The sequence below is a fragment of the Antechinus flavipes genome, chromosome 1, assembly GCF_016432865.1.
Source record: "Antechinus flavipes isolate AdamAnt ecotype Samford, QLD, Australia chromosome 1, AdamAnt_v2, whole genome shotgun sequence".
In the NCBI taxonomy this organism is placed as follows: domain Eukaryota; kingdom Metazoa; phylum Chordata; class Mammalia; order Dasyuromorphia; family Dasyuridae; genus Antechinus; species Antechinus flavipes.
The window spans coordinates 524,106,263-524,117,781 of record NC_067398.1 but is presented as its reverse complement, the minus strand read 5'-3'; the positions used below and the strand labels follow the sequence as shown (position 1 = coordinate 524,117,781).

Below are 11,519 nucleotides of genomic sequence, written 5' to 3'. Positions count from 1 at the left end.
TTATGGGCCAAAACTTGAAACAAGGTACTAAGTGGAATCGAGGAGACAATGTTTAAATCTCATTTAGAATTGATTTAATCCTACAACAAATAATGGTTTCCCATTAATATAATGATTGGTGTGTACTCAGTGTACAGCATATACGCAAGAAGCTATCAGGGTCAGACACAGGAACACAGAAGCCCACTTCGAAGCCCACTCTTGGAGGCGGAGACAGATTCATTCCATATTCTACCTTTGTGCTGACTGGAAACATTTGGGAGCTAGGGGCTGAAGCCCAAGGACTTTAAAGAACACAATAAAGGACTGGATTTTAACTCCTGGCTGCATTTGGAGTGATTATTACTTGGAACTAAATCTAAGGCTACCTCCAGAAAACCTCCCCAAGAAACCTGCTCCCAGAGAAACATCATATTATATAAAAGAAGAGAACACCACACAGTTCTTATTTTGTACATAGATTCTATAACATCTTGTAGGAGGTGTGTTTTACAGGCAATATTCTACATTGCACTCATCAGACTTCCAGTTTGTCGATTCCCTTAGTTACTTGCCCAAGGTCATACAGCTAGGAAGTGTTAAGTGTCTGAGGTTGAATTTGAACTCAGGTTCTCCTGACTACAGGGCTGGTGCTCTAATCTAGCTGCCCCTATGCATGACTTTTAAATATCTTGATCCACTGGGTCACAGCAAGCACATCTACCATTTAAAATTTTTATTTGAATTTGACGACTTAAATTTACTAGGGATAGTTAGATGTTCTCTTAACATGTCCTCATTTATCTTGGCTTTCAGTTTTTTGTTTCATTCCTCCCAATCTGAAGATTGTTTTCTTTGTTATAACATATAGAAGCAAAGTATGAATAGACTTCTGCTTTCCCTGTCACTTGTTTTCATTATATCCACTCAGTGTTTTTCTTTTCAGTCCCTGCTTCTAATATTGGTAAGAAAAATTCCTTGTTCTTAGCATTCAGTATCAACTTCAGCTTATTCTGCTCCTGATATTTTTACAGATTAGTTTTTTTGATTAATTTTTAGTTATTTGACCTTTCTGTCATCATTTTCTGTATATATCTTTTAAAAATCAAATTTAATGAGCAGAAGCAGATCATATACACAACAACAACAAGATTATATGATGTTCAATTCTGATGGATGTGGTTCTCTTTAACAATGAGATGATTCAGACTAGTTCCAATGATCTTGGGATGAAGAAAGCCATTTATTTCCAGAGAGAGAACTGTGGAACTGAGTGTGGTTCACAACATAGCATTTTCATTCTTTTTGTTGTTGTTTGCTTGCATTTTGTTTTCTTTCTCTTTTTTTCTTTCTGGTTTGATTTTATTTTTCTAGTATAGCAAGATAATTGTATAAATATGTATGTACATATTGGATTTAACATATATTTCTACTATGTTTGGCAAAAAAAAAAAAAAAACCCCAAAAACAAAAAAAAACCCTAATTTAACAAGTACGTTCCTATGCTTATGTATTAGTTTCTTGAGATCACTTCTCTTATTCCAAACTGAAGTTGCTTTTGTTTATTCTATCAAAATTTTATTATTGAGCTTTCTTTCTATAAAATATATTTTTATGTTAAGGCTCCCTTGTCTTGCCTTGGTGAAAGACTTTAAATACATAAGATATTTCTAGAGACTTTGGGAGTTTGGGTAGTATTTAATAATAGCTTTTTATTTTCAATATCTATGCAAAGATAGTTTTCAACATTAACTGGAACAAAAGTTTGTGTTACAATTTTTTCTCCTTCCTTTCCCCCTCCTTCCTACCTTAGAGAACAAGTAATCCGATATATGTCAATCATATGCTGTATGTATTTCCACATTTATCATGCTGCACAAGAAAAATCAGATCAAAAAAGAAAAAAAAATGAGAAAAAAAAAGCAAGCAAACAACAACAAAAAAGTGAAAATACTATATTGTGGTCCAGATTCATTCCATATTCTACCTTTGTGCTGACTGGAAACATTTGGGAGCTAGGGGCTGAAGCCCAAGGACTTTAAAGAACACAATAAAGGACTGGATTTTAACTCCTGGCTGCATTTGGAGTGATTATTACTTGGAACTAAATCTAAGGCTACCTCCAGAAAACCTCCCCAAGAAACCTGCTCCCAGAGAAACATCATATTATATAAAAGAAGAGAACACCACACAGTTCTTATTTTGTACATAGATTCTATAACATCTTGTAGGAGGTGTGTTTTACAGGCAATATTCTACATTGCACTCATCAGACTTCCAGTTTGTCGATTCCCTTAGTTACTTGCCCAAGGTCATACAGCTAGGAAGTGTTAAGTGTCTGAGGTTGAATTTGAACTCAGGTTCTCCTGACTACAGGGCTGGTGCTCTAATCTAGCTGCCCCTATGCATGACTTTTAAATATCTTGATCCACTGGGTCACAGCAAGCACATCTACCATTTAAAATTTTTATTTGAATTTGACGACTTAAATTTACTAGGGATAGTTAGATGTTCTCTTAACATGTCCTCATTTATCTTGGCTTTCAGTTTTTTGTTTCATTCCTCCCAATCTGAAGATTGTTTTCTTTGTTATAACATATAGAAGCAAAGTATGAATAGACTTCTGCTTTCCCTGTCACTTGTTTTCATTATATCCACTCAGTGTTTTTCTTTTCAGTCCCTGCTTCTAATATTGGTAAGAAAAATTCCTTGTTCTTAGCATTCAGTATCAACTTCAGCTTATTCTGCTCCTGATATTTTTACAGATTAGTTTTTTTGATTAATTTTTAGTTATTTGACCTTTCTGTCATCATTTTCTGTATATATCTTTTAAAAATCAAATTTAATGAGCAGAAGCAGATCATATACACAACAACAACAAGATTATATGATGTTCAATTCTGATGGATGTGGTTCTCTTTAACAATGAGATGATTCAGACTAGTTCCAATGATCTTGGGATGAAGAAAGCCATTTATTTCCAGAGAGAGAACTGTGGAACTGAGTGTGGTTCACAACATAGCATTTTCATTCTTTTTGTTGTTGTTTGCTTGCATTTTGTTTTCTTTCTCTTTTTTTCTTTCTGGTTTGATTTTATTTTTCTAGTATAGCAAGATAATTGTATAAATATGTATGTACATATTGGATTTAACATATATTTCTACTATGTTTGGCAAAAAAAAAAAAAAAACCCCAAAAACAAAAAAAAACCCTAATTTAACAAGTACGTTCCTATGCTTATGTATTAGTTTCTTGAGATCACTTCTCTTATTCCAAACTGAAGTTGCTTTTGTTTATTCTATCAAAATTTTATTATTGAGCTTTCTTTCTATAAAATATATTTTTATGTTAAGGCTCCCTTGTCTTGCCTTGGTGAAAGACTTTAAATACATAAGATATTTCTAGAGACTTTGGGAGTTTGGGTAGTATTTAATAATAGCTTTTTATTTTCAATATCTATGCAAAGATAGTTTTCAACATTAACTAGAACAAAAGTTTGTGTTACAATTTTTTCTCCTTCCTTTCCCCCTCCTTCCTACCTTAGAGAACAAGTAATCCGATATATGTCAATCATATGCTGTATGTATTTCCACATTTATCATGCTGCACAAGAAAAATCAGATCAAAAAAGAAAAAAAAATGAGAAAAAAAAAGCAAGCAAACAACAACAAAAAAGTGAAAATACTATATTGTGGTCCACATTCAATCCCCACATTCCTCTTTCTGAATGCAGATGGCTCTCTCCATCACAAGTCTATTGGAATTGATTGGGCTGCATTTAAATAGCAAAAGCTACTCATGACATAGTGAAGAGAACACCATTTATTAGTTCTTTAAGTATTTTGCTATATTAGGTTCAAGCTTTTCATATATAAAATAAGGCTATCAGATTAGGTTTCCTCTAAGATCTCTTCCACTTCAAGTGTTGTAATGTTAATACTTGTAACTAGTAACCATTTACCATTTTGCCTATTTTAAGTGGCATTTTCTGCACATTATACAACTGCATAAAGTTTTAAAAAAACTTTTTAATTATTATCTATTAATTAGTTTAAGCAATCTTAGAAAGAAACAAATGAAATTAAAGTATTTCATTGCACTTTCTTTATCAATCACAGTTGACAGTAATTCTTAGTTATAATTTAGTGTGTGCATACCCTCGAATTTTTTTTTTTTTACTTAACTCATCGTATGCCGTCATGTATTGACCATTTATAATATAGTATTCATATTTGGCAGTTTTTTTTTAGCCATATTCAAATTATTATGCATTTTTCTTTCATTATTTTTTCTTTCTAGGTAAGATTTCATTAATATTTTGCTTATATATATATATATATATATATATGAGATCTCTCCTTTAATCGTTTCACTTAGTCAATGGCATTCAAAAGCTATATTTAACCTTGGTATTACTCCAAACATTAAAACAAGTGCATTCCACGCAGGACTTCTAGCCGAACTCAGGAAGGGGCCCGCTGTTTCCTCAAGTTAAACAGCGAGAGCAAAAGGGGCGGAGCCACAGCAGGCGGGACCTCAAGCTCCGCCCCCATCTTCGATCCCGCCGAGAACCCGCTTTCCGTGAAGCACCGCCCAAGATACTACAGTCTCCTGGAGAAAGGGACGAATCCTGAACAGTGTGTTGCTTAGTTTCTCGGCCAATTAGGACTCAAAAAGACGTTTTCATAAAAAGCCTACAACTCCCGAAGTGCATCGCGGCTGAAAGGGGTTCCTTCCTCCTGTACTTTTCTTATCCTTCCTTCCCCTGTACAACATTGTTCGCATCTCTGTAGCTACGCCAAGCGTCCTCTTCCAGAGCCTTGCTAGGGGTCTTCGGTGCCCGTTCCTTTTCTCGGAGCTCATTCCGTCACCTGGGGCGTCGCGGTTTCCGCGGGGACAACAATTGTGGCCGGACACACTCTGTGGCGCGGAGGTTGAATGCTGAGCTGCCCGAAGCTTTGGCTGCGAGTTTTAGGGGGCACGAAATGGCTTTGTTGGGGCTGATCAGGAAACTGGGTAACTTGCTGTCGACCCCCCAAGCGTTCTCTGGCCGTATCCTGAGCCCTTTTCGGTCCTCTCCACCTTCTTGCCTTCTTTCCCTTTTCTTCTTTCCTTCCTTTCTGAGGCCGGAGCACCGTCGCCCCGATGGCCGAGGGACACCTGAGTCTCACAGAAATGGCTTTGCGACAAACAGCTTGTTCCCAGCCCTAAGAAACCGAGCTGTTAATTGTGATCGACTTCCTAAAAGACAAATTATGCCAACCTCCCCGCTCCTCCCTCCTTCCTGCCATCTGGAGGATTGACCTGCCTTAGTACCTTGGTGCTTAAACAGCACTAGAGGATTCCTTGTATTTGATTCCTGAATGAGGTTTGTATTGTCATTTCTTGACAGGTCATCCTTTGGCAGAGATAAGGGAGAGGGCGCTCAAGAGTATTCTCTGCAAGGTGGAACACAATTTGATTTCTTGTGTTGAACTTGTACAAGAGAAACTTCTTTTTATTTATTTACTGGAATGGTTCAATTTTCCTACTGTTCCCATGAAAGAAGAGGTTCTGAACTTACTCAGCAATTTGGTTAAGGTAAGAGCATCCTGGAATATTAAAGAATTTCATCAAATAATTTAATTCAGCCACAACATACATTTATGAAGGGCGTTATAAATGAAATGCAAGACAATACCTTAAACTTTGGGGACATTTCTTCAGGGATTTTGGTACAGTGTAGAAAGAGTGCTGGATCCGAAATCATAGGATCACAGTTTGAATCCCACCTTAATCACTTACTACTTGTGAGACTTTGGGCAAGGCACTGAATATTCTGCACCATCCAAATGAGCAAACTGGGGCTCAGAATATTCAGTGTCTTTAAAGTCCTAACAATTAACCTTTATTTATATTATCTTTGGTTTGGGAAGTGTGGGTTCTTTCACATGGTTATAATTTTAGAGCCAGAAGGGATCTTGGAAATAATGGAGGCCAATCCCTTATTTTACAGATGAAGAAACAGGTCCAGAGAATATAAGTACTTATCCAGGGTCATATGCCTAGTCAGGTTTGAGGCAGGATTTGAATTTAAGGCTTCTTGACTCTAAGTGCAGTTGGACCTAGAGTTAGGAAGACCCAAATTCAAATTCTGCTTCAGACACATCCTAGCTATGTGACCCTGGGCAAGTTACTTAACTCTGCCTTATTTTCCTTATCTGTAAAACAAGCTGGAGCAGGCTATATCAAACCACTTCAGTATCTTTGCCAAGAAAACTCTAAATGGGGCTATGAAGAGTCAGACATGATCAACTACTCACCACTACCACCACAACAACATAGAATAAAACGTGGATTCTCACCAGGCATATTTGAAGTTTCAAGGTGGCATAAGCTCTAGTGTTTGTGTTCCTTTGGCATATCATTCTAAAACCAAAGTCACTTCTGGGTCACTATGAAGCTTTGAATTAAGTTGAGTACCAAAAAATGAAAAAATAAAATGTTGTTCCTGTTTTAGGATGTCATTAGATTTGGATGGTGCCATAAAAATGAAAAATGATATAATTGCTACAAACTTAAGTTTTTTTGTGTAGAGTTGGAGGTGGGATGGTGTGGGATGTGGATAAGTTGCATATGTAGATAGATCTCAGTTTTTGGAGGGCTGGCCTAAATAAATTTGCAGAGGCATGCCAGTAGAAGGTTGACCACTGAGTGGTGATGTTTCTATTTTGATTAGAGCAACCCATGAGGAGCATTCACTAAGTTATAGAGTGGCTTGTGATTTGCATCAGTGTTTCTATTCCTTGAAGTAATTATAAGAAGAAGAAACATATATAAAAGCGATGCTGCTTACAATAGAGCATATGTTTTCCTTTGTGACTAGTGGTATATATTTTTGAATAGTAAAAATTAAGGGAAAATTGGTTAGTTGAATAAGAGTTCAGTTCAATTCACTAAATATATTAAGTATTTGCTATTTTCAAGGCTCTGTGTTGGAGATTTAAAGACCAAAATAAAACAGCCCATGCTTGTAAGGAGTTTATGTTCTACTGGAAGATACAGCAAGTATGCATAAAATATATATGCAATATTAAACAGTAATTTCAAAAGGGGCAATTTGTTGATACTTGAAAGTAAAAAAGATATATCTCTTATAATAAGTGAACTCTTGCTGTGCTTTGAATGAAGTTAAGCATTTATTGAAATAGGAAATTTTAACTAGTGCAAGAAAATGTGGCCAAGAAAGTTGTGTTATTAGGAGAGAGCCAGGTGTCTGACTACAAGTAGATGGAGAGAATGAAAAAGGAAACATTTTAAGATGAAAGTTAATTTGTTACCTAAGGAGCAAATATTCCAGAGAGCAGAGTGGAAGGTGTGGAAAGCTTTAGAGTGGAATATTGTTAGGATTGTATTAAGGGAAATGGGAATAAAGTTGCAGTCAGTGGGGGATCAAGAACAGGTCCCAATAATAATTGTGAATACAAAATCACCAGACTGGGAAAGGAGTCATGGGTTGAGAGTATGTTAAAATATTGAAGAATGGTTTCAGATAGTCTATTATTGTCCATTGAAGAGAAGTCTGGAAATTAAATTATCCTAGGAGTCAGGCAGTAGTGCAATTCCTGTTGATGTAGGAGGTCTGAAAGAGGTCATGGAGCTGATAAGTGAGAAGTAATGTGATGGCCTAACAGAAGAACCCATGTTATTCCTGGGCTGGAGTCCAAGATTTCTTTGAGGAGGAGGTGGGGATGATGTTCAGTGTTTTATCTTTGCCTGCATAAATTGTAATTGTTTTTGTTTATGGATATTTTCAAAAGATTGTCTTTTCATTTTAGCATCCATCAGCAGTCCAACATTTGTTTGATATTGGTGCATATGAGTTCTTCTCCATGCTTCGTCCTAATGTGGATCCAGATTTGCAGGCTGAGATTGATGGTATTATGGATGGCCTATTTATTCTTCCTTCAGATGATTCTTCTCCATATCATCATTCTACATTTTTCCAAACCAAGCCATTTATATGTGGACCCAAAACTGGTAACCTAAAATTGATATGATATATTCTTTTAAAAAATTCTTATTTTCCTCACGCTAACTGTTGATGCATTTTAAAAAAATAGACTTTATACTCATCTTGATGAAGTACCTTTGTGGATTTTTTATAGTAGAGGTTCAATTCTTGATACTGAAAACTTTAATTGTTGTGTTGCTGTTTTAAATTTATTTCTTTTAAGTTTTTGGACAACTATTGCTGTCCAAAGGTTGAATTTATAAGTTAGCACTATATTGGAATAGGAGTTTGGAACAATTGCTTGTAGCTATTCCTTTGAATGCTTTCTTTCTTGACATTTATAAAGACAGGTTCTTTCTTTTTTTTTTTTTTTTTTTTTTTTGAGACATTTAACAATTGTGACTCAAACTCAAACTGTGAGGCAGAGTTTGTTCTACAATTAAAATATAGTTCCTCCACATAGAGTTTTTCCTTTAAGTCTTAAGCTATTTGATTTTAGTCAGATTTGGTGTTTAATTATACATAATTATTAGCATTCTGAGGACAGAGACCATTTTTACTCTTCAGTTCATACTTTTTACAATGCTGAAGTCGGTACTTAAATTCTTGATGATCGAATTTAGTGACATGTGATTTGAAATAAATTTGAATTCATTTCTATGTAGCAACAAGAAGACACAAGAAGGTCTATAGCGTCAAAGTGAAAAGAAAAAAAATTGTCAACATATTACAAATTTAAGTATCTATTGGCTTATTTCATTTAAAACTTGAATCAAATTGAGAAAATAAAGATTTTACAATTCTAAAATGTACAGTTTACTTGAGCATAAATTTTTAGTTTCCTGTATTGTATTTCTGTAAAACATGGATTCATATGTAAAATAACACTTTGAATTATTTATTTTCCTTTGGGGTATTTGGGGGGAGAGGTGTTGAAATGAACTACTTATGAACCAGGATAGTGAGATGATTTGAAAGGATATTTAGGCTGGAAACAAAGACTTGGAAGCATACAACTATGTTTTTCAAACATTTGAAATATTTTCATTTTGAAGAAGGTATGTTCTTTTTGATTTTGTAGAACAGAACAAGGAGCAATTGATGGAAGTTGTAAGGAAGCAGATTTCAGATCAATATAAGAACAAACTTCCTAAAAATTTGATCATTGTAAAAGTGGAATACATTATTTTACAAGATACTGAATTCTTCAACAATGCAGATATGATGAAAGTAGAGGCTGGATAATTACTTGCTAAGAATATTGTAGAAAGAATTCAGACTTCATTTAAGGATTAGGCTAAGTGACAAATTTTGGGCTCTTCCAATTTAACTTTTATTAACTTTCAACTTTTTACTAATCAAATTTTTACTAACTTGCAACTTTTATTATTCTCTAGGTTTTATTTTTCTCTTTCAAAAACTGAATATAATAATATTCTTCTAAATACCAGAAAGTGTACTTTCAATTATACCAGAGAAAGCATGGATAATTAATATTACGAATAATCAGAAACTTATTTTCATTCATTAGTTTTAACCTCTTCTGTAGCCAAGTTACTAGATACATAATATTGAATTACCTTATTGTTGGTAACTGTGGACTAGTAAAAGTTCCATTGAAGAATAAAATACTCCAAAGCCGTGCAAAGGCATAGGTCCCAGGCCCTCTTTTTGCCTTTCTCTTACTTTGTCTTGGTTATTTTATACTGATCTTCTTTATACCTATAATTGTCTTGGTTATTTTATTAGTTTCCTTGAGTTTACTAATCTTCTTTATACCTATGATTTCCAGGTTCATCTCTTTAGCACTGATCTTTCCTCTGAGTTTCTATCCTGCATTACTAACTACCTATTAAACAATTCAAATTGGATGTCCTAGAGATAATCAGTAGCTTGCCATTTATATCTCCAAAATAGCTTATACAACCCCCTTCTCTATATTCACACATTCTTTGCCCATTTTTAAACTATTGCAATGGCTTGCTAATTGATCTCTCAGCTCAAGTCTCTCCCATTCTAATTTATCTTCTACAACTGCCAAAGTGTTGATTTGACCATGTACTATTTTATTTATTGAATTCTAGTGATTTCCTGTTATTTCTAGGATAAAATATGAACTCATCTAGATAGCTTTAAAAAAACCTTTCATATTCTGTCCCCATCCTATTGTTTAAGCCTCAAAGAACATAACTACATCTTTTGTACTCTGTGATGCAGCCAAACTGGCCTCTCTGTTCCTTGACCACACCATTTGATCTTCTGTTTCATGACTTAATATTGGCCATTCTCCATTTCTGGAATTCATTCCCTCCTCAATTCGTATTTTACATAATCCTTTTTTTCCCTTTAACTATCAGTTTCTGTGTGATGTCTTTTTTAATATCCCAACTTCTAATGAGTGATCTCCTTTCCTAATTACTGAGTACTAATTTTATATTTATCATGTATGCATTTTGTATGTAGTTGTTTTCCTCATTAGAATATAAGCTTCTTGTGAACTGAGATTGTTTCTTTTTTTTTTTTTTTTTTTTTTGTATTTATATTCCCAGTGCCTACTAAAGTGCCTGGCCCTTATCAATAAATCTCTTCTGATTGTTTGGATAAATCTTGAGTGAGAAGGTGAAATAAATATTCTGGAAACAAAACCTTCAGCTAGTCCATTATGTTGATCCAAAGGTTTAAATATTTTCATTTGAATTAAAATAATTGAGCTTGTTTAATAGGAAAGTCATGGGCTGATTATTTGGGGGAAGAATTTTTTAAAGTTGAAATTGATGGTATTTAAAAAATATACCTATCTAATGTAGCATTAAGTAACTTTTTCTCTAGGGAATAGTAGACTTGTTTCAGAAAAAAAACAAGCCTAAAAAATGCCCTTCTAGACTTTTTTTTTAAATGTTAAAAAACTTACAAAATCTAAGATAGAAATTAAAAATTATTAAATTAAAAATGACTTTTATTTTCATGGAGCAAATAAGAAAGAACAAAGCAATACAATTTTAGTAACTTTCCCCTTCTTTTTCAGCTTTACCAGAAGAAAATGAAATTAGACCTGGATATTTTCCTCAGGACATAAATAATCTCCAACAGATGGAAGACTATTCACAATCACTGAGTATGTATATTTATGATGATCATTTCTGTATTCTCTGTTAAATTTAAGTATCCTCTTTGGTCAGAATTTATTATTGTTATAATGTTGCAGTACCTAATGTAAAATTTAGGGTATGGAGAGGACTCATCCTTTCATTTGAGGCAATTAAATCTATAGCTAGAAAATCAGTGGACTTGAATTTTAAGGGCAAATCCAATATGAAAACTGTTTTTCGTGGCTGCCTCTGAATTCAAGCATGCTTTTCCTTAGAGAAAATAGAATGAAAGTTAAATGAGGATATAGAATAACTGGTGGAAAGTTATGAATTTGTAGAGGTTTAGATACGATTTTTAATTTTTTTAATTAAATGGATTTATGTATTTATATGTAATATAATGTGTTTTAAAAAGTTTGTGTACTTTTCATCTGTCTAAACTTTTTGTTAGGTTTTCC

General features: G+C 34.1%; 1 protein-coding gene across 1 annotated transcript in view; it reads left to right on the top strand.

Annotated features, from left to right (window-relative positions):
• The first annotated feature begins 4,964 nt into the window (after nt 1-4,964).
• Nucleotides 4,965-11,519, top strand: part of RTTN (rotatin) — a 235,447-nt gene continuing 228,892 nt past the window's right edge. The window contains exons 1-4 of the mRNA XM_051973949.1: nt 4,965-5,208; nt 5,372-5,559; nt 7,797-7,998; nt 10,998-11,087. Of these exons, the coding sequence (XP_051829909.1) occupies nt 4,965-5,208; nt 5,372-5,559; nt 7,797-7,998; nt 10,998-11,087 (724 nt within the window). The remainder of the gene's footprint in view (nt 5,209-5,371; nt 5,560-7,796; nt 7,999-10,997; nt 11,088-11,519) is intronic.